Here is a 21,148-nt window from a genome sequence, read left to right on the forward strand (position 1 = left end):
TCACATAGCAAAGGGTGGAATGCAGCCATGGGAGAAGAATTGGGGCCAAAGACACAATCGATCCACTCTAACCCCATGCTGTCTGCAGAGGGGAAAAAGGTGGCCTTGGCGGGGAGTGTGGGATTTACCATGGGCTCGACCTGGGAGTAGTATAACTCTTCCAGGGGGTTATGATAGAATACCTGAGACTGGGTAGTTTATAAGGAAAAGAGGTTTATTTGGCTCACGGTTTTGCAGGCTGTACAAAAAGCATAGTGCAGGCATCTGCTTCTGGTGAGGGCCTCAGGAATCTTTTACTCATGGTGGAAGCTGAAGGAGGAGCAGGTGTGTCACATGGTGAGAGAGCAAGCACGAGAGATGCTAGGTGCTTTCAAACAACAAGCTTACATGTGAACCAATAGAGCCAGAACTCAGTCATTACCACCGACAGAGCACCAAGCCATTCATGAGGAAGCCACCCCCATGACCAAAACACCTCCCAGTAGGCCCCACCTCTAACATGGGGGGTCATATTTCAACATATGATTTGGAGGGACCAAACATCTAAACTGTATCAGTCTGCCCTTGACCTCCAAATCTCATGTTGTCTCACATTGTAAAATGCAATCATCCCTTTCTAATAGTTCTCCAAAGTCTCAACTTGTTCCAGTATCAACTCAAAAGCCCAGAGTCCATAGTTTCATCTGAGCCTCAGGGCAAATTCCTTCCAACTATGAGCCTGCTGGATCAAAAACAAGTTACATACTTCCAAGACACATTTGTGTTACAGGTATTGGGTAGATGTTCCCATTCCAAAAGGGAGAAATTGGCTAAAAAAGAAAAAAAAAAGAAAAAGAAAAAAAAAGAGGCAACAGGCCCCACATAAGTCTGAAACCCAGCAGGGCAAACATTAAATCTTACAGTTCCAAAATAATCTTCCTTAACTCCATACTGGTGAGAGGAGTGGGCTTTCAAGGCCTGAAGCAGCCCCGTCTCTACGGCTTTGCTGGGTGCAGCCCACATGGCTGCTCTCTCACAGGCTGGAGTTGAATGCCTGTGGCTCCTCCATGCTGAGGTTGTAAGCTGCTGGTGACTCTACCTTTCTGTGGTCTGGAGGGCACTGGCCCCATTCCCACAGCTCTACTAGGCAATGCCCCAGTGGGGACTCTGTGTGGGGGTTCCAACCCTACATTTTCCCTTGGCTCTGCCCTAGTAGAGGCTCTCTGTGGGAGCTCTTCCCCTGTGGCAGGCTTCTGCCTGGGCACTCAGGCTTTTTGATATATCCTCTGAAATCTAGGTGGAAGCTCCCAAGCCTCCTTCACTCTTGCATTCTGCAAGCCTGCAGACCTAAAATTATATGGAAGGCAGGGCATGGTGGCTCACACCTATAATTCCAACACTTTGGGAGGCTGAGGTGCGTGGATCACCTGAGGTCAGGAGTTCAAGACCAGCCTAACCAACATGGTGAAACCCCATCTCTACTAAAAATACAAAATTAGTTGGGCATGGTGGTGCATGCTTGCAATCCCAGCTACCTGGGATGCTGAGGCAGGAGAATAGCTTGAACCCTGGAGGTGGAGGTTACAGTGAGCTGAGATGGTGCCATTGCATTCCAGCCTGGGTGAGAGGGCAAGACTCTGTCTCAAAAAAAAAAAAAAAAACCACATGGAAGCTGCCAAGGCTTAGGGCTTGCAACCTCCAAAGCAGTGGTCTGAGCTGTACTTGGGGCTGTTGGAGCCAAAGCTGGAGCTGGAGAAGCTGGGATGTGGGAAGTAGCAACCTGAGGTAGCACAAGGTAATGGTGCCCTGGGCCTGGTCTCTGAAACCATTCTAGGCCTGTGGGCCTGTGATGGGGGGGTGTTCTGGAAGACTTCTGAAGTGCCTCTGAGGCCTTTTCTCACTGTCTTGAATATTAGTGCCTGGCTCCCTTTTAGACATGCTAATATCTCTAGCAAGTAGTTGCTCAGCAGGCTGCTTGGATTCCTCCTTCTCTACCCACAAGGCCATGCTGCAAGTTTTCTAAATTTCTACACCCTCTTTCCATTTTAATTTAAGTTCTGTTAAAAGGAATATGTTATACAAATTAATTTAAACAGAGTTTAATTAAGCAAGAAAAATTAATAATTTGCAAACTGGGCAGCCCTCTGAATCACAGCAAATACAGACAGACACCAGGGATGCTGTGTCAAAGCAAATTTGTGGACAGAAAAAGGAAAGTGACATACAGAAAACGGAAGTGAGGTACAGAAACAGCCAGATTGGTTACAGCTTGGTGTTTGCCTTATCTGAGTGAGATTCAAACAGTCGGCTGCCTGTGAGTGGCTGAAGTATGGCCAATGGCATTGGCTGAGACTCCGATATTGCTAAAGAAGCATCCTCCTAAGTTAGGTTTTCAGTCTGCCTACCTACTAGTTACATTATGGTTCACCCTTAAGGACTCAAGTATGGAAGTATGAAGGCTTCCTCAGGCCAGGTTTGAGTTTGATTTGTCAAATTCCCCTGTTTTTGTCACTCTCAATTTAGAGAGATTGACCAAAACTTTAGGCACTGATGCCACACTCTCACTATCATAAATGGTCTCAGTATGGAATTCACAAGACTTTTTATTCTCAGTATGGAGTTCACAAGTCTTTATTGGTGTCACTGTGGAGTTCACAAGCCACAGCTTCACACTAGGTGAATGATTATGTTCTTGCTGACCTAGTCTAAGAGAGACCATTCAATTCTCAATGTATGGCTGCAAACAAAACATTTAAGACTTGAGACGATGAAGCACACCACAGGAACTATTCTTATGACTATCAAGAGAATAATATCAAAATACCAAGGTGTGCTCCTTAACAAAAGTTCTTAAGAAATAAAGTAAACCAAATTAAACAAGTCAAAGTTCAGAGAGCATAACAGTTCAACAATACTAAAGTTTAATTGGTCATAGTTCTTGTTTGAAATGTGATAGCAATTAAGGATCATAGTTCACTATAAAGTGGCCTGATTTAAAGACGTTTCCATTTTCATTGTTACTCTGGTAACACAAGCCATACTAACCTGGACACCGGCTAGAAGGCATATAAAGACTAGAAACCTTTGGGAAACCCAAGCTTGCCATCTACAATTTAGGACGTCTACAAACCAACTGTTAGTTGTTCCTGTAAACGCACCATGTTTTCCTCTTAATAGACTTCTTTATTGTATTTGGTGTCAGTGTCTAAGGAAACAGCAGAATCAGCTACCTTTACATTAAGCTTTCTGTAGTAACAAAATCAGGAGAGAGATAAGTGTAGCATTCTGTTTTGTTCAACACCAAACAGGTTCCCAGCTTGAATAAAAAGATATGAAGCAGCATGATGTTAACTGTAACATCTACCGCTTTTTTTTTTTTTTTTTTTGCTTGAGACAGGGTCTCACTCTGTCACCCAGGCTGGAGTGCAGCGGTGCAATCTCAGCTCACCATAACCTCTGTCTCCTGGGTTCAGGCGATTCTCCTGCCTCAGCCTCCTAAGTAGCTGGGACTACAGGCCTGTGCCACCACGCCTGGCTAATTTTTTGTATTTAGTAGAGACGGGTTTTTACCATGTTGGCCAGGCTGGTCTCGAACTCCTGACCTCAGGTGATCCACCTGCCTTGGCCTCCCAAAGTGCTGGGATGACGGGCATGAGCCACTGCACCCGTCCACATCTACCTTTTGGAGAATAGCTTCTACCTGTCTGAAACACTGGGAGGTCTGACTGGCTACAAAATCCAAGACCCCAAATATGGATTAGCTTTAGATTCCATACAACTAGTATCCCACTACCACCAAGACAGCCCCCAGGAACCCCACTGGAATCTTTCCTCAGTGGAATCTAGCTTATCTTTGTCTATTTCAAAGCTAGTGCTAATTTCAGTTATTGACTATTTTGGCCTACAATCATAAGAGCCGTTAAGAAAATATTTAGGAGAAACTATTTGAAAGGCAGAAGTGAGCCAGACCAAACAGCAAGATCTGAGCCAACGAAGAGGCCGAATGAAATATGCAGGTTATCCACAGACCCAATATAGGCCCTTGGGAGTTGAAAAACACGGCCACCTAGTTGCATTTGAGCAGGGTCAGTTAGATTTGTTCATTAATAAATCTGCATAGCTCCTGAGCAAAATCCATTGGGAAATTAACCTTTTTGTGCCCCCCCCCTTAGAGCATGTCGTAAGGTGTATAACACATTTAGCCAAAAGAGACCCTGTTGAATTTAATCTGGTGACATTATACAAGCAATTACTTGTACTCACATAGGCAATTCCCATATCTTGAGTGCATGTTGCCTGAAAGCACAATATCTTTTTTGCAGTCATCACTTGGATTGGTTTTCTATATTTGGTAATGATCAGGTTATTAATTGAAATAGTTAAGGCCAGGCATGGCGGCTCACGCCTGTACTTTGAGAGACCAAGGCTGGCGAATCACTTGAGGCCAGGAGTTTGAGATCAGCTTGGTCAACACAGTGAAACCCTGTCTCTACTAAAAATTAGCTGGGTGTGATGGTACATGCCTATAATCCCAGCTACTCGGGTGGCTGAGGCAGGAGAATTGCTTGAACCTGGGAGGCAGAGGCTGCATGAGAACAGGCCACTGCATTCCAACCTAAGCAACAGAGTGAGATTGTCTCAAAAGAAAAAAAAAAAAAAGGAAAAGTTGAAAAGTTGAGTGCAGGAAAGCCAAAGCAAGTAGCAGTGATATTCAGAATATCAGGGATAGCTTCCCATTCTTCCCTTGGAGTTTTGGGGTGACCCTCACTGGAAACATGGAGAGGCACTGACATTAGGAGAACTGTTCCCTTATTTTTTTGGCAATAGCCCACAAACCCAGTAACTCACAAACCCTAGTTTTGTGCTAGAGCACAAGCTCAAGTTAAAGCCATCCACTGATTATGGTCCTGTGGATTTTTCTGTAGGGAAAAGGAAAGAATTAGGGCAATGCTAAACTAGAAAAAAAGAAAAAATGTAAGGCTTTCATGATGATACAGACGTTTTGATCTATGATCTTGGGAAAGCTGCCCACAACTAGAATGCCTTCTGCTTCTGGAGAGAGATTTCCTTGGTCAGCTTTACCTCGAAGTCTCCAGCAGGTGTACAGTTCCAGGAATCTGAAGGGGCCTTTTTGAGTTGTGAGGTTTGGACCCAAGTTTCAAGGCCCTAAAGCTTCAATGCAGTGTAGGTGGTAAGAAGAACTTGGCATGGTCCCTTCCAAAGTGGTTCAAGATCAGCCTTCCTCTGATGTCATTTCTGGAAGACCCAATCTCCAGGTTCTAGACTGTGGAAGGTTTGATTATTCTCAGTTGGTGGATCTTGAAAGCTTCCTTTATCTGGTGAAAGTACACTTTGGTATAATGGCCTTTCAATACTTATTCATATTTAGGAGAGAGGGAGATGCATGAGGTTCTACTATTAGGGGCATAGGCCTTCCCGTGACTATTTCATAAGGGGTCAACTTATGGTTTTTAGTGAGAGTGGATCTGATTGTCATTAAATCCAGTGATAGTACTTTTGGCCAAAGCAACCCAACTGATTCGGTTAACTTTGCCAATTTCAGTTTTAATATGCCATTTGTTCTTTCAAACTTTTCAGAAGACTGAGGGCACAGCACCTTGTTTAACTGCTTTATAACTTGCCTAATAAAATGAGTCCCCCTATTGTTGGGGGTTTTTCTAGGGATGCCCCATAAAGGAAACATATTTTCTAATAATTTCTTAGCTACTGTCACAGCATCAGCTTTTCTACACAGGAAGGCCTCTACCCCACCAGAAAACATGCAAACTATTACAAGAACATACTGAGACCCCCATTGAAACTGGCAACTGAATGAAGTCCATCTATAAATGTTCAAATGGTCCATTAAGTGGTGGAAATACATCACTTAACTTGTTTTTCCAGGACTATGGATTTGACAAGCCAACATTGGTTATAAAATAGCAATTGTGGAACAGTCATCCCACAAGTATTTTTTCACAATTTGGATCACTTTTTCTGTTCCATGATGAGTTGGGGAGTGCAGAGCTTTTGATAATGGAAGGACCAGGCAGCCATCGAGGCCCTCTGTGAGTTTGCGCTTAACATTGAATTTATATCCTTTTAGATACCAATTTTGTTTTTCCAAATCAGGTGCAGTACCTTGTTTATTAAATAGGTCATTGTATGGTAGTTGGTTTGGATTAATCTTATGGAGTTCATTCAGATTGCATATCCTAACAGTTTCAGTGCTAGCTGATTTAGCATAAAATATCTGCTAAGCATTTCCTTGATATTCAGGTTCAGTCTGCAGGTGTGAGCTTCGATCAATAACAGCAATCTATGATGACAACATGATGGCATAAAGGAGTTTATCTAATTGGAGTATATTTTTGATGGAGGTCCCACTAGAAGTGAGAAACCCTTAGAGTTTCCCTAGCATATCAAAATTGTGTACTACTCCAAAAACATATCTATCTGTCTAAATACTTACTGATTTGTCTTTAGCTGTATGACAAGCTTGAGTGAGGGCAAAAGTCTCCAGGGGTTAAGCTGACTTATAGAGCTTATCCTAATAGAGCTGACTAATAGAGGAAGGGGTCCCTTCTCTATTAACTCATTTTGGTGGTAACAGCATATCCTAGGTGGTATTTTCCTTCTGAGCTTTTGGCATAGGACCCATCAACAAAAAGTATCAACTCAGGGTTGTCCAATGGACTATCTTGTAAATCAACATTCAGGGCCACTATTTCTGATGCTACACTTACGCAATTGTGGTCTTCACCATCATCAGGCAGCAGTAATAGAGTGGGATGGCTAAGTAAATTGCAGTGTTTTAGATAGAGATTAGAAGGAGACAGGGTGTTTCATAAGATGTTAGTCTACTTACTAAAAAATGCTGGGTTCGGTTGGAATTTAGCATGTGGGATTTCCAAATTAAGTTCATTTCCTAAAACCAGATCAGCTGAAGCTTCCTTCACCCTGGCTGCTACTATCACTGCTTAGTTAGGATATGCCTTAGCTACTGGGTCTAATTACAGGCTATAATATACAATGGGCCTATGTTTTCCTCCATATTCCTGGGTAAGAACTCCTAATGCCTGATTATTACTTTCATGAGCCAATTAGGTAAACAGTTTAGAGCAATTTGGAAGTCCTAATGCTGGAGGCTGTTAAAAGGTCAATTTTATTTAGCTAAAAGCCTGCTCAAGACTATTTTCCCAAGGTAAGGCTCTGGTACAGCGCTTTTTAGTGAGCTCATACAATGGTGAGGCTATTAAGGAAAAATTCAGAACCCAGAAATTTTATATCCTACAAGTCCAAGAAAATATCCTGCGAGTCCAAGAAACCTCTCAATTATCTTTGAGTTGCAGGCCAAGGAAAATTTTGAATAGTTTTTATCTTTTCAGGTGAGAGGGAAATCCCCTCAACAGTCAAGTCATGTGCCAAATAATGGACTTTTTCCTCTTGAACACTGAAGTTCTCCATCGAGGCTTTGTGACCGTGATGTGTGAGTTGCTGTAAAAGGTAAACTGAGTCTATTTCAGAGTACTCTTTCGTGGGAGAGCATACAATAAGTCATCTATGTACTGAATGAGAGTAGAATTTTGAGGAGACTGTAGTGTCATTAAGTCCTGATGCAATGCCTGGGGAAAATACGAAGAGGCTTCGGTAAATCTTTGTGGCATCAGAGTCTAGGGGTACTGCTGATTTTTCCAAGTGAAGGCAAATAAGCATTGACTCTCTTTATGAACTGGATTGCAAAAGAAGGCTCAGCAGAGATCTATTACTGTGAATCACTTAAGAATCAGCATGTATGTTGGATAATAAAGTATTAGTGTTTGAGACTATAGGAAACCTTGCTACTACGATTTTGTTAATTGCCCATAAATCTAGAACAAATCTTCAACTTCATCTATTTGGTTTTTTAACCAGTAGGATTGGAGTGTTACAAGGGCTGGTGCATACAATTATAAGTCTCTGTTTAATTAAATCTTCTGCAATTGGCGAGAGTCCTTGAATTGCTTCCAGTTTTGGTGGATATTGGGTAATTTAGGCAAAAGTTTAGAGTGGTCTATTTGGACTTTTATAGGTTCCACACTTTAAATTCTTCCTGTATCAGTTGCGGAACAGACCCGTAAACATTCAAGTATTTTTGGAAGATCAGCCATTACAGGCCTGAGTTTCGATCTTATTAATTTCTGCCTATAGAGAGCATAACGATTCTGGTTCAGGAGAATCATGAAACTCTGATTCTTACTCTTTCTAAGGAAAATTTTACATCCTCCCCACTTAAAAAATTTTTTTAATTTTAAAAATTTCAATAGTTTCGGGAGTGCAGGTGGTTTTTGGTTACATGGACAAGCTCTTCAGTAGTGATTTCTGAGACTTTAATGCACCTGTCTCCCAAGCAGTGCGCACTGTACCCCATATATAGTCTTATGTGCTCTTTCAGCTTTAAATCTCCCCCTAGCAAAATTACTGGAGCGGCATCACATAGTAAAAAAGTGTGATTTTTCTGAAAAATGCCCCAAAGTCAATTGGATGGGTTCAGATATGGGAACCTCTTGAATTTGATTTGAAACCCCCACCACAGACATAGCCTTTTTAACTCTGAGGGATCTGTCGGCTTATGAAAGTGTGTTTTATGGTAGTGGTAGATAAGGTAGTGCCAGTATCCACAAAGACTATATGCGAGTCCCCATTTTGTAACCTCTGTTTCTCCATGTTCTTTTAAGGGTATCATGAGGAGCAATTTACTGGCAAATCCCTCAGAGCCGCGTCTATGCTGATTATCGTCAGGAGAGCTCAGGTCTCGTGCTCCCTCTAGTGGTGACACAGGCTAGCCTAAAGGGAAGGTAATTGGTAACTGGTGGACTGGTATAAAAGGGCACAACCCCTTTTCCACTGTCCTGGTTGTTGGCACTAAAGCAGACATCTTAGGGTGAAGAATTTATTGGTCTAAGACCTCTTGGTTGTGATTTAATATGAGAATGAGAAGATCTCTTTGGTCTTGGCCCCTGTAACTGTTGTAATTGAAGAGTCATAAGCTTGTTAGCCTTTTGAGTTTTTTCTTGCTCTCAAAATGTTCAGCTAAAGCCACCAATTCAGTCTGTAATTTCCCATCCCAGTTTATGTTTTCTAATTAAATTGCTAAGTTCAGGATGAATCCCATTTATAAACAGAGGAGTTAATACCATTTCAGTCCCTGCAGGAAATTCTCCTTGCTAGTACTTCGAGCCCAGAATGTTTCTCCAAGCAAGTTCTGTAATCTGACACTGGCTCATTCTTTTTTTGTTTACAAGATTGTATGATGGAACAATCAACCTCTGTGGAAAAATTTTAGCAACTGAATTTAAAAGATGTTCAGCAATTTTTTTTTTTTTTTTTTTTTTTTTTTTGAGAAGGGGTCTTACTCTGCTACCCAGGCTGGAGTGCATTGGCAGTCATGGCTCACTGTAGCCTCAAGCTCCCAGGTTCAGGTGATTCTCCCACTTCAGCCTCATAAGTATTTGGGTCTACAGGCATGTGCCATCATGCCCAACTAACTTTCTATATTTTTTGTATAGACAGGATTTCGCCATGTTGCCGTGGTTGGGATTTTTAGCAATATTTCTAGCTCCTGTTGGGCCTTCTCATGAGGAGTTTTTGGGGGAGGGTCTTTAATATCCTCCTCAGGTTTGTTCCATTCTGCTGCTGCCATCCATATTTGAGCTTCATCAGGCCTCCCTGTCATATGAATAAATTGTCATAGGAACCTTGGTCAGGGAGTCCTGGATCATAAGCTCCTATGAGGATTCTAAACTCCTCAGTCAATTTTTGAGGATTTTCTCTTAGATCAGGGAAGTCTTCTACAATGGCTCTAAGCTCAGTTTTAGACCATGGAGTGAAAGTGGTTACAGCAGGCAGGCCTGGATAAGCAGAAGGTCTTCCTTTGTGAGGTGTACATCTAATTGCTCCTTTTTTCACCATCTTCAGAGTGAAAGGGTAATTTAGCAAAAAGGTTAGTAGACTCAGAGTACATAGGTAGAGATGGATAAAGAGAAGGAACAGTTGGGGTTAGTTCAGTCAGAGTACAGTCCTCTTTCATCATGTCCTTAGCCTGTTACTTAAGCTGTTCATTTGCTTTTGCAAATAATCTTTTGAGAAGGCAATTTTTCATTCATTTAGTCTTTTAGATGCTTCCATGTACCAATGAAAGACTATATCCCACTGTGTTTGTGGAGTTTTTGATTGCCCTTTTTCTAATATGCCTTGAAAATAAACCATTTTATACAAATTAAACTTTCCCATTGTGGCCATCTTGATTCTAAGTTTTCTCTAATAAGGTTAATCTGTTTTTCTAAAAATGCACACATTCTGGGCCCATAATTTTATATATAAAATTAGATGAAGTCCCAGAATCTGTGGATTAAGACAAACCCATTATTTAAAAAGAAAAAAAGAGGTGCCTACTAGAGGTCTGAGGCCAATGAATAATTAACTGGATTGGATTAACAGAATCCAATCCAGTTAATTATTGAATCAAATTTGATCCTGAACCTAGCCCATCTAAATATTGCTCAAATCAACTTGGAGAGCTTGAATTAGAACACAAATTAGTGGAGCTCTGAATCCAAGAGAAAACCTATCTACAACCTCCAGTTACAATCAAGAGAGCAGTGAGCACACCTGGCCTGGTCACCGGGTGTTCCTGGAGGTCACCAGAGTTTACTTCAAATTACACTTCCAACACCAGATCTGTTAAAAGAAAAACCTTAAACAAACTAAATTTAACAGGACGTAATTGAGAAAAAAGAAAAGACTATTCGAAAATCAGGTAGTCCCTAGTATTACAGCAGATTCTGAGCAACACCAGGGATGCTATGTGGTTGAAAAAAACTTATAAACAGAAAAAGGAAAGTGACATGCAGAAAAGCGAAGTGAGGTACAGAAATAGCCAAACTGGTTACAGCCTGGTGTTTGCCTTATTTGAGCATGGTTTGAATAGTAGGCTGCCTGTGAGTCACTGAAGTATGGCTGCTGGGATTGGCTGAAGCTCAGCTATTGCTACGGAAGTATCCTTCTAAGTTAGGTTTTCAGTCAGCCTACCTATGAATTTAACTTATGGTTCATCCTTAAGGACTCAAGTATGGGAGTGTGCAGGCTTTCTCAGGCCAGATTTTAGTTTGATTTAACAGTTCCAACTTTAAGTCAGTCCCTTGCTCCAATATCTGATCGCAGGCTACAAGAAGCAGCTAGGCCATTTCTTGAATGCTTTCTGCTTAGAAATTTCTTCTACCAGATATCCTAAGTTATGACTCGTAAGTTCAGCCATCCACAAAGCCCTAGGACATAGATACAATGCAGCCAAGTTCTTTGCTAGGGTATAACAAGGCTGACCTTTGCTCCAATTCCCCATAACTTCCTCATTTCCATTTGAGATCTCATCACCCTGGCCTTTACTGTATATATTTCTGTCCACATTTTGGTTACAACCACTTAACAAACCGCTAAGAAGTTCCAAACCTTTTCTCATCTTTTTGTCTACTGGGCCCTCCAGACTCTTCCAACTGCTGCCTGACACCCAGTTCCAAAGCCACCTCCACATTTTCAGATATCTTTATAGCAATGCCCTACTCCTCGGTACCAACTTTCTGTGATAGTCTATTTTGCATTGCTATAAAGAAATATCTGAGACTGGGTAATGCTTAATGAAAAATGGTTTATTTGACTCACAGTTTTTCAGGCTGTACAAGAATCATACTATTGGCATCTGCTTCTGGCGAGGGCCTCAGGAAGATTTTACTTATGGGGAAGGGTGGAGGAGGAGCAGGTGTGTCACATGGCAAGAGAGGGAATAAGAGAGATACCAGGCTTTTTTAAACAATCAGCTCTGACATGAACTAATACAGCAACAACTCAGTCATGAGGAGGGCCCTACTTCTCATGATCTAAACACCTCCCACTAGATCCAACCTCCAACACTGGGGGTCACATTTCAACATGAGATTTGAAGAAGACAAATATCCAGACTATATCAGCTTCCTAGAGGGGACAGGGCTTCTGCTGGTGGAATTTCAGAGCCAGGAAAAGGGCTTGGCCTTCTTCTACTCCATCTTCTGCTCACTCCCCAGCCACAGAGAGCTGCTTCTACTTCTTTAAGACCTGGAGCTCTCTTTCTGCTTGAGGCCTTTGGGCTTGCTGTTCCTTTTGCCTGGAACATTCTTCTCCCCACTCTTCCCTTCCCATCCCCTAGTTAGTTCAGTGACTCCCTAGCTTCTCAGCCAGGAGGAAGGAGTTCATCCTGGTTTTTTTTTTTTTTTTTTTTCTGGCAGTTATTGTAATTTAGTCCTTTGCTACTCAAAGTGTGGTCCCCAGACCAGCGCAGCACCCTTGCCTAGAAGTGTGTTAAAAGTAAGTGTGGGGTCTATGGCCATACCAGCCTGAATGCACCCAATCTCATCTGATCTTGAAAAATAAGTGTAGGTATGTTTATTATGCCCACAAGATTAACATTAGCAAACCGTATGAATCCTGCACAGCTTCTTCCTAAATGCAACACAGAGGCTGCCCTCCCATGAGGCAGAGAAAGTCAGGTGTGTCCTCTGCTGGTCGACGCTCTCATTGCCTGGGCATCATAGGCAGTGCCGATTTGTGGATGGCCAGGGAGAGAGGAGGAACCAGCTGCCCTGACTGGTGCTCATCTTCCTTGGACCAAGTCCACACCCACTGCCAAGGGAGTTACAAGCGCTTCTTTCCTGAAGGACTCAGATAGGAGGCCCAAAGTTGTAGGAGGGAATGCGTCTGTGTTTGTGAATTGGGGGAGCGTAATATTGGGGCAAGATAGTGGGCTCAGGGTAACAGGAAATTAAACTGGAACTTCACACTGAGGCACTGGATATAATAGGTAAGAAATTCTGCCATAAGATCTGACACCAAAATGAGGAAATGCCAAAGGAGATTGTCAACAACAGCTTGGGGTTGCCAGGGTTTGAGGAGAAGGGGACGTGAGGAGCGATGGCTCCATGAGGACAGGTTTCCTTCCTGGGTAAAGAAAATGTTTTGGGACTTGATATGGGTGTTGCTTGCATCATGAATGTACCAAATGGCAGGGAACTGTACACTTTAACATGGCTAATTTTATTTATGTAAATTTTGTCTCAAAGTATTGGGAAAAAAGAAGAGTTTAGGTGGCTCTAAAACTCACAAGGAGTATAAGAAGGGTTAGAGAACTAAGACACAGAGGGATTTTTTTTATGGGGAGAGTTGCTGCTGTGCTGAATCCGCCCTCACTTAGCCCCAGCCAAGGAGCCAATGGGCAGTGCCACTGTGACCCACAGCCAGCTTCTTGGCCAAGGTGACTCTAAGTCCTCCTCTGCCAGGGAGCAACAGGACTGATGTTGACACTTGCCAGAGGAATCTGAAAGTCAAAGTCTACATCTATTGGCCTGGAACTCTGGCAGAGGTAGGATGTTGCTGGCTCTGTGTGTGTGTGTGTGTGTGTGTTTGTGTGTGTGAGAGAGAGAGAGAGAGAGAGAGAGAGAGAGAGACAGAGAGACAGAGGAAAAAAGAGACAGAGAAGGAAGGGGGGAGAGAGAGAGGAGATGGTGAGGAGAGAGAGAGAGACAGAGAGAGAGGAAACAAGAGAGAGAGAGTGGGGAAGAGGAGGGGAGAGAGAAAGAAAAAGAGTGAGAGAGAAAGGAATGTCAGAGGGAGATAAGGGTGGGAGACCCCATAAGTGCTGAGGCAGGAGTCAGAAGCCTCAGCCTGTTCCCATAGAAGAAAATAACTAGAGATATAACTATAGCAGTTATTCATGAATGATCTTAGTTATTCATAGGTAACCATTAATACACACACACACACACATATGTATACATATACATATACATGTATACACACACACTCAGCATAATCTTTTACTAATGCCTCTCAGGTTGCAAAGTGTGAACCTAAAGTGACATTGTGAAAGAAGTGACCCTAAGGCAAGACGCTCTAAGCCCTCTGTCACTCCTGCATAAGGGCTGCTGGAGGGCGCCTTGGCTGTGTGGTAGCGCCAACGCTGGGAAAGTGCCCACTGTTTAGCCAGCTGTGGAAGGAGATGTCCAAGATGTCTCCTTCCCAGGAGCTAGGAGAAAACTCTGCTCCCCCAAGCTCTTGCGGTAGGCCTGGCGGCTGTCAGGGAGGCCCACAGACACCCGTGGACTTAATTGTCTCTATGTAATGCTGTGCTTCAGTGGTCACGTTCCGTGTCCACTTTCATGTTCCTCTTCTGCACCTGGTTCCTCTTTTTCTTAGAAGATATAATCAGTAAAAGTAACATAAGTCTTAATGTCTTTGTTCTTTCTTGACAAATATGGAAAAAATGCTGAGGCATTATGCTCCTTACCTCATCTCGGCTACTTGAAAGTCCTGGGCCCCCATCCCTAAGACATGTGATTTACCTGACCCTATAACTGACCACCATTACCTCACCCTACCTACCCTGCCCCTTGCTTTGTACTGAACAAAAGGCAGAGTGTGTGGACACTCAGCACCACTGCTGGACTCTGCACTTCGGTTGGCAGAGGACCCCTGGGCCCAAACTCTGTCTTCTCTTTTTTGGGGTCTTGTGTCTTTTATTTCCACAGTTTCTTGTCTCCACACATGTAGAGAGGGAGTGATCATTTTGCCTGAACTGGGGCTGTGGGCAGTGGCCGTGGATGAGGCCAGCCCTTGGGAACGTAGGGACTTCCAGGGAAAGGCAAATGCAGATTTGTGATTTGTATAGAGAACCCTTTGGGCAAGCATAGGGTAGGAGACTGATAGTTTTCCAGAAAGTACGAAGGGAGGGCATGATCTAAGATAAGTTTAGAGGTCGGTGACTTGGACCTATTAGTGAGAAAATCTGGACTGTTAACTCCAAACTTCCTTTCACCTTTCTTCAGCTAATAAGTAATTTGTTCAATTTGAAGGATGGCATTTTATTCTGAACCTGGTAAAATTGTAATGACATTCAGATTTCCTTTACATATTGCTTACTGGTTAAACTACAATTTCTTTCTTTGTTTCATTTTTGTTTAACACGTGTGCACATACAGGTAAAGTCTGCCAGCCCGAGACAATCTCCTCGTCCTTTTCCCCCTTTTTTATTACGGTAAAATATATATAACATACAACTAACCACTTTAACCTGTACAGTTCAGAGGTTTTAATTATATTCACAATGTTGTGTACCTGTCGCCACAATCTATTTCCAGAAGTTTTTCATCATCCCAAACAGAAACCCCGTACCCTCTGGGCAAGAACCCTTCGTCTTCTCCAGCCTCTGGTAATCCCTGTTCTACTTTCTGTCTCTAACGAACTTGCCCATTTTATTTCACATAAGTGGAACTATACAATATTTGTCCTACTGTGTCTGGTTTTCCTTTCGCAAGAAATCTCCCCACCTGACTCGAGACACAGATTAGAAAACATTCCCAGACATCGACTCTAGCCCTGCAGGCAGTGTCCTTACATGGTCTGGATGCTGCTTCCCGATGTCACGGGGATCCCTGGGTGTTTCTTTCCTTTCCCTGGCAGCCTTTCTTTCACCCACAAGGCACTGGGAAGGCTTTGTGCTACTGTTCCTCCTGCATGTGTCCTTGATAAAATACAGAATGCCCCAATAAATTTATCATAAACAGTGAGCAGTTTTTAGCATGGGACAGAATCAAACATTGAAAATCGTTTATCTGAAATTCAAATTTAATTGGGCATCTTGTGTTTTTACTTGCCTTATCTGGCAGCCCTACTGTGGACACTTCTTTAGATTCCAAACTCAAGTCCAGTCTACAGGTTGTCCACTCTTTTCAGAAGTCCAGGGATAAGGGATATGGACCAATCTCTAAAGAAAAACCTCCATTTCAGGAGGAGTTATGCTACAGGTGCTGTGACTCCAGGTCCAGATGCTGACTTTCAGCACTTGACATTCCCTTCAACGGGAGAGGTTCAGTGGCCTGGGGCTGAGTCATGCCTGAGAAACCCAGAGAGCAGCTGTCAGGGCCTAGCTAGGCTGTGGCCCTTAGGGGATCCTGCACTCCTAGAGCTCACCCCAGCATAGGATGCGTTAAGTGTTTTCTGAGAACAAGATTTGGGACATGTAAGAGGCTGGCACTGGGCCAAGAAGACTCTGAGTCTCCATAGAGTGACTGCTAGAAACTAGGTTTTGGGAGGAGGAGGAGGAGGACCAGAAGCCGGAGGAAAATTTATTGCTTGCGGCGCTGGAGTTATGATCCAATATTTCAGAGGGACGCCTCAGAAGAAATCTTGAAAACACCCAAGAAAGTCAGCTTGAGACAATGAACTGCCAGGGTGAGAGGGCAGGACACCAAACTGTGGTCTCCATCCTCACCACACAGACCCACATACACAGATGGGTCAGAAACCTCCCTGTGCTGCTGGGGAGGAGAGCCCTGTCAGGCAGGGACAGAGGGGACTATGCTCCCCTAGATGCTGCACAGAGAGGCCTGGCAGGGGAAGAGATTTTAACTCAAACTCAAGTTGGGAGTTTTGATTATTACACTTTTACTTGTTGAGTGGAGACTGAGCTTTCAGTAAAAAGTGAGCATGGTAGAATGTGTAAATCCTCTTGACAGTGATCAGAACAGTTGAGGCATTACCTGAGTTCTCATCCCCAGGATAGGGGGAGGAACTTCTCAATTGAGCAGGCTGACAAAGGGCAGTGAGAGACAAGTACAGTTGGGTCCTGATGTTCACAGCAGCATTGTTCATAAGACCCACACATTATATGTAGTTATGAATCTGTTTACCAAACGGCTTACTGTAAGATTAGAACATATTTAATATACTAAAATGTCTCACATAAACTATGGTGCACAAAATACCCCTGAACCCAGCACCCAAATGAACTAGAAAGGTCACTATATTTGACAATACTTTCAAAGCTAAGGGTCTCTTCTCCAATCCTAGCTCCCTTAAGAGGTAATCACTATTTTGAGTTAAAAAAGAAAAAATCCATTTGCCTCTCTATCTGCCTATCTATCATCTATTCATCTATCTGTTCAATCCTAAAATGACATGGGTCCCTAGGTGTCCCTGCACAACACGTTTACCTTGGTTTGCTTTTGAACCTTATGATGAGGTGTCATACAATGTATTCTGCTGTAGTTTTTTGTTCCTACTCAACATCATCTCTAAGATTCACTAAGTTTGATGTTCCTTAATTCTCTCTTCTGTCTAGAACTCATTTGCATGGCATCCCACATGTCATTTACCCATTCTCTTATCAAAGGACACTTAAGTTGTTTCTAGCTCTTTGCGAGGGTGAAATGACATTTTTGCTGAAGATGGTTTTGTGAATCTTCCTGGGCTGACTACTGGTGTGCACTTTTCAGGAGTGCTGAATTGTAGAGTGAACACAAACTTCCTCACGCAGTGTGTGAATTCCAGTTGATCAACATCTCTGTCAACACTTATCGTGTCAGACAAAACTTTTTGCCAATCCAGTGAGTGTAAAAAGGCATTTTATTCTATGCATAAAATGCATTTCCCTAATTAGTAATAAACTCAACCAACATTTTATGTTTATGGGCTATTTGTGTTTTTCTATAAAGTTGACTGCTCATGAGTTTATTTAGTCCATGTGTATTAGACCATTTTCATACTGCTATGAAGAAATACCCGAGAGTGGGTAATTTATAAAGAAAAAGGCACATCTTACACGGCAGTAGGCAAGAGAGCATGTGCAGGGAAACTACCTTTCATAAAACCCTCAGATCTCATGAGACTTATTCACTATCAAGAGAACAGCATGGGGAAAACCCACTCCCACTGAGTCCCTCCTACAACATGTGGAAATTATGGGAGCTACAATTCAAGATGAGATTTGGGTGGGGACACAGCCAAACCACATCACCTTAAAGAGACTTAAATATAAATTGTGTTTTTAAAAAACCGACTCACAGAGGTTCTTTATATATTCTGGATACAAATCCTTTCTTGATCACATGTATTGCAATTATCTTCTTCCATTGTGTGCCTTGTCTTTTCACTGTCTTTATTGTGCCTTTTGATAAATAAAAAGTTTATATTCATTATTACATGAATTTATCAATCTTTCTCTTTACGGTTGGCACTTTGTCCCTTAAGACATTTTTCCATTAAATTCTTACTCTCTTATATTTTCCTCTAAAAATTGTAAGGTTTTTGCCTTTTACACTTGTCTTTTCTCTTTTTGGTTTTTATTTCTATTAAAATTATATATGTATCTATTTTAAACAGCCAGAGTTCGACGGATCTGTCATGTGAAACAGCAGCCCCTACATCTCCTGGCACCTCTTTAACAGGCTGTGTGGCTCCCGCTCCATTGTCCAGGTCTAGCCTGTCTGCTGCCTGGCTGCCGAGGAGGGTGAAGACAAGTCTCCTCCATGCACTCTTCCCCCCTCTCCCCGTCCTCAGCTTCCCAGTGTGGTTAGATGGCCATTTGGGCTACATCACTATTCTGTGTTAAGATAACCTATACAGTAAGCCATGAAGACTTTTTCTTTCCTGAAGCCTTTTGATTTCTATCTTTTTCCTTAGAATTGATAATTTCCTTTTTGTTGTTCAGTTTTCTGTGTATTCATCACATACTCAATAACAAACTCTTTCAGATGTCCAAATGTCTCCTCCTAACATTTAGATGACCTGATTTAATGATTAGATCTCCCTGGACTTTTCCAGCACCTCTGATCTCTCATCTGGATTGTTTATTCTCTTTGTATTGTTCAAAAAAAACTTTTTTTTTTTAAACATAGGGGTCTCACTATGTTTGACAGGTTAATCTTGAACTCCTGGCCTCAAGCGATCCTCCCACCTTGGCCTCCCAAAGTTCTGGGATTACAGGCACAAGCCACCACATCTGGCCCCCATTCAACAAATTCTTATTGAGCCAACCATGTGCTACATGTTGTGCTAGGCCCCAGAGAAACAAGGAGAACAAGATGGCTGTCATTCTTGCCTTTGTGGAGCTTATTACCTAATTGGAGATTCAGGGAAACAACAACAACAACAACTAGTACTAAATCTGGAGCAATGTTTCCTATTCCAGTTGTTTTATTGGCTTTGGAGCTGATGCTTGCCTGTCATAAGATGGCACCAGTGTGGGGGCAGCTCCTGAGTATGAGAGGGGTCTTCCCCAGTTTCCAGTGTAGCCAAGACTTTCTGCCTAAGTTAGGGACAAATACTAAGACATCTCCAAAGCACCTTCCATCTTTTCGCAGTTCACCTCTGTCTCATGAAATGAAGACTGTGAGAGCCATTTTTTCAGTCTAGCCCCATCTGTGTCATAGTTCACTGAGGTTCCTGAACTTAGTTGGAGCAATGGTGAGGCCAGACACTGTGATGAGATGGCGTCGGGGATCAAAAGAATATGTGGATTTGGGCCATGACTTTTTGGGGACAGGATGGAATGTTGAACCCCAAGCCCCATGCAGAAGTCTAGCAGGTTGGGCTGACCTCTCAAGAGGGCTCTATTTTCTCCAGAGTGGATCCTTGGGTCTCATCTCTGCAACAATTAGAGTATCCAAAGTAAAGCCACCAGCATTGAAGGAAATGAGTCCAGAACTGAGTGAGACACACATAAATACACACACACACATAGGCAGGGATTTTACTCCAGTGCCTACAGAGAAGATGGCTTGGGCTACTGAGCATTTCTTGGCCAGCCATAGCTCACTAAAAGGCTGGAGAGGAGCACAGAGGGCTAGGGCTACTTAGGCCAAGAAAATTAATAGTCCACATCTGTGTTCCTTGTGACTCTGATCCCCTCAAAATGTGGCCTAGTCAAACTTGGAAAATGATGCCCCCATCACCACCACCCCAGCTTTGATAGTGGTAGAGTTTCCTTAGATCGGGACCCTCATCTTGGGCAGTACCAAGGGCCAAGGGCTATGGAGATGAGCCAGGAGTGCCCCCTGGAGGCCAATGATGTTAGCTTTAATTTTAATACCATTCCCTTTTTCCCGTGCCCACTCCCCACCATCCCTTTTCATGAGTATTTAGTGAGAAACTGGGAAAGGGCTGTAAGCAACTTCAGAACCAGTAAAAATAAGTCCAGCATCAGAGGTAAAATCACCAGCTCCCAGACTCGTGAAGACACAGACCATGTCAATAGTTCAGCTTGGCCTCACTTTCTAAGGACTGGCTATACTGACACAAAGGCCGGCCCCCAGGGAGGGAAGGAATTTAATGAATTTGAGCAATCAGCCTGTTTTACAGCCTTTTGCCTTGCAGCTGATTTTGTCTCAAACCCTTTGTGAAATGTGGTCACCTAGTCAGTTGGAACCAGCTCCTGACAGACCCTAGCAACTTCCACATGAACCCGAGTGAACTTTCCTCATTACAATGCTAAATCCTGCATGCTGGGAGAGCTATAGTTTCATTACCATAGCATGTGCTGGCACAATGACTCACTGCATCTGTGCAACAGGGACGCTTCCTCTACATGTGATGATGCACCTTCTCCCCTCTCTGTCACTCCACAATGCTCTCCTGTCATTTTCTCTTAGGAGACACTGCTTTGGAGAACACTCCCAGTGTTCTTCCTACTTGTGACAAGTAATAAAACTCCTACTGATCAAAACCTGTGTTCTCAGAGTCTTTTGTTGCTCACCAGACAAACCCTGCTGTGTGTGTGTGTGTGTGTGTGTGTGTGTGTGTGTGTGTGTGTGGTGTCTGGGAAATAAATCTAGTTGACCCAAATGGAACTATGGACTGAGCCCTGACTCGACCTCCCTTATAGGCTCCTTACAAGCGAAGCAGCAGTCTGAGGAAGCATGAGTGGGTTAAGTTGCCTAGCTGTTGAGGGGGAGATCGGTGAAGGGCCCCAGGGCACCCCTGCCCACCACAGGAGAGCAGAAGTGGCTGCTTGAACCTTTCATTTGGTGCAACTTTGAGGCAGTAAGTGGTGGTGGTTCTGTGAAGTGAGTAAAGAGTGGTTTTAGTTTTGATTATTAGGACTCTCGGTTGTCAGGTTTAGGACCTAGCTGAAGGGATCCAGGATTGTTGGAAACAGGCAGGACTCCCCTTCAAGTCTAGGAGTTGAAAGATATCTCCATCCATTTTAACAAGGGGAAGCCCTAATATAAAGACAAGGACTCTCATCTTTAAGAGTTTGTCTCTGTCTGGTATATCTATAGGGCTGAATGCTTGATTATTTTTCTCAATACTTGCGTATCTTTGAGGCCTG

General features: G+C 43.0%; 1 protein-coding gene across 9 annotated transcripts in view; it reads right to left on the reverse strand.

The window, feature by feature from the left end:
- LOC135275608 (centrosome-associated protein ALMS1-like) overlaps window positions 1-21,148 on the reverse strand; it is a 271,819-nt gene that overhangs the window by 46,366 nt on the left and 204,305 nt on the right. Inside the window, exons 23-24 of one of the 9 annotated variants that reach the window (XR_010343218.1) lie at window positions 5,062-5,263; window positions 194-309 (exon numbers count right to left, since the gene is read on the reverse strand). The exons of 3 other annotated variants lie outside the window; for them this stretch is intronic. Coding sequence is in view for 3 of the 6 variants with exons in the window: in XM_064377815.1 (XP_064233885.1) it covers window positions 5,259-5,315 (57 nt within the window). In the remaining 3 variants the exon portion in view is untranslated. Of the gene's footprint in view, window positions 1-193; window positions 310-2,564; window positions 5,316-21,148 lie in introns of those variants that run through there. 5 more of the 9 variants (XR_010343219.1, XM_064377816.1, XR_010343220.1 and 2 more) reach the window with 5 other exon arrangements.

The sequence above is a fragment of the Aotus nancymaae genome, unplaced genomic scaffold, assembly GCF_030222135.1.
Source record: "Aotus nancymaae isolate 86718 unplaced genomic scaffold, 86718_ANA_hifiasm-v0.15.2.pri h1tg000017l, whole genome shotgun sequence".
NCBI classification, from domain to species: domain Eukaryota; kingdom Metazoa; phylum Chordata; class Mammalia; order Primates; family Aotidae; genus Aotus; species Aotus nancymaae.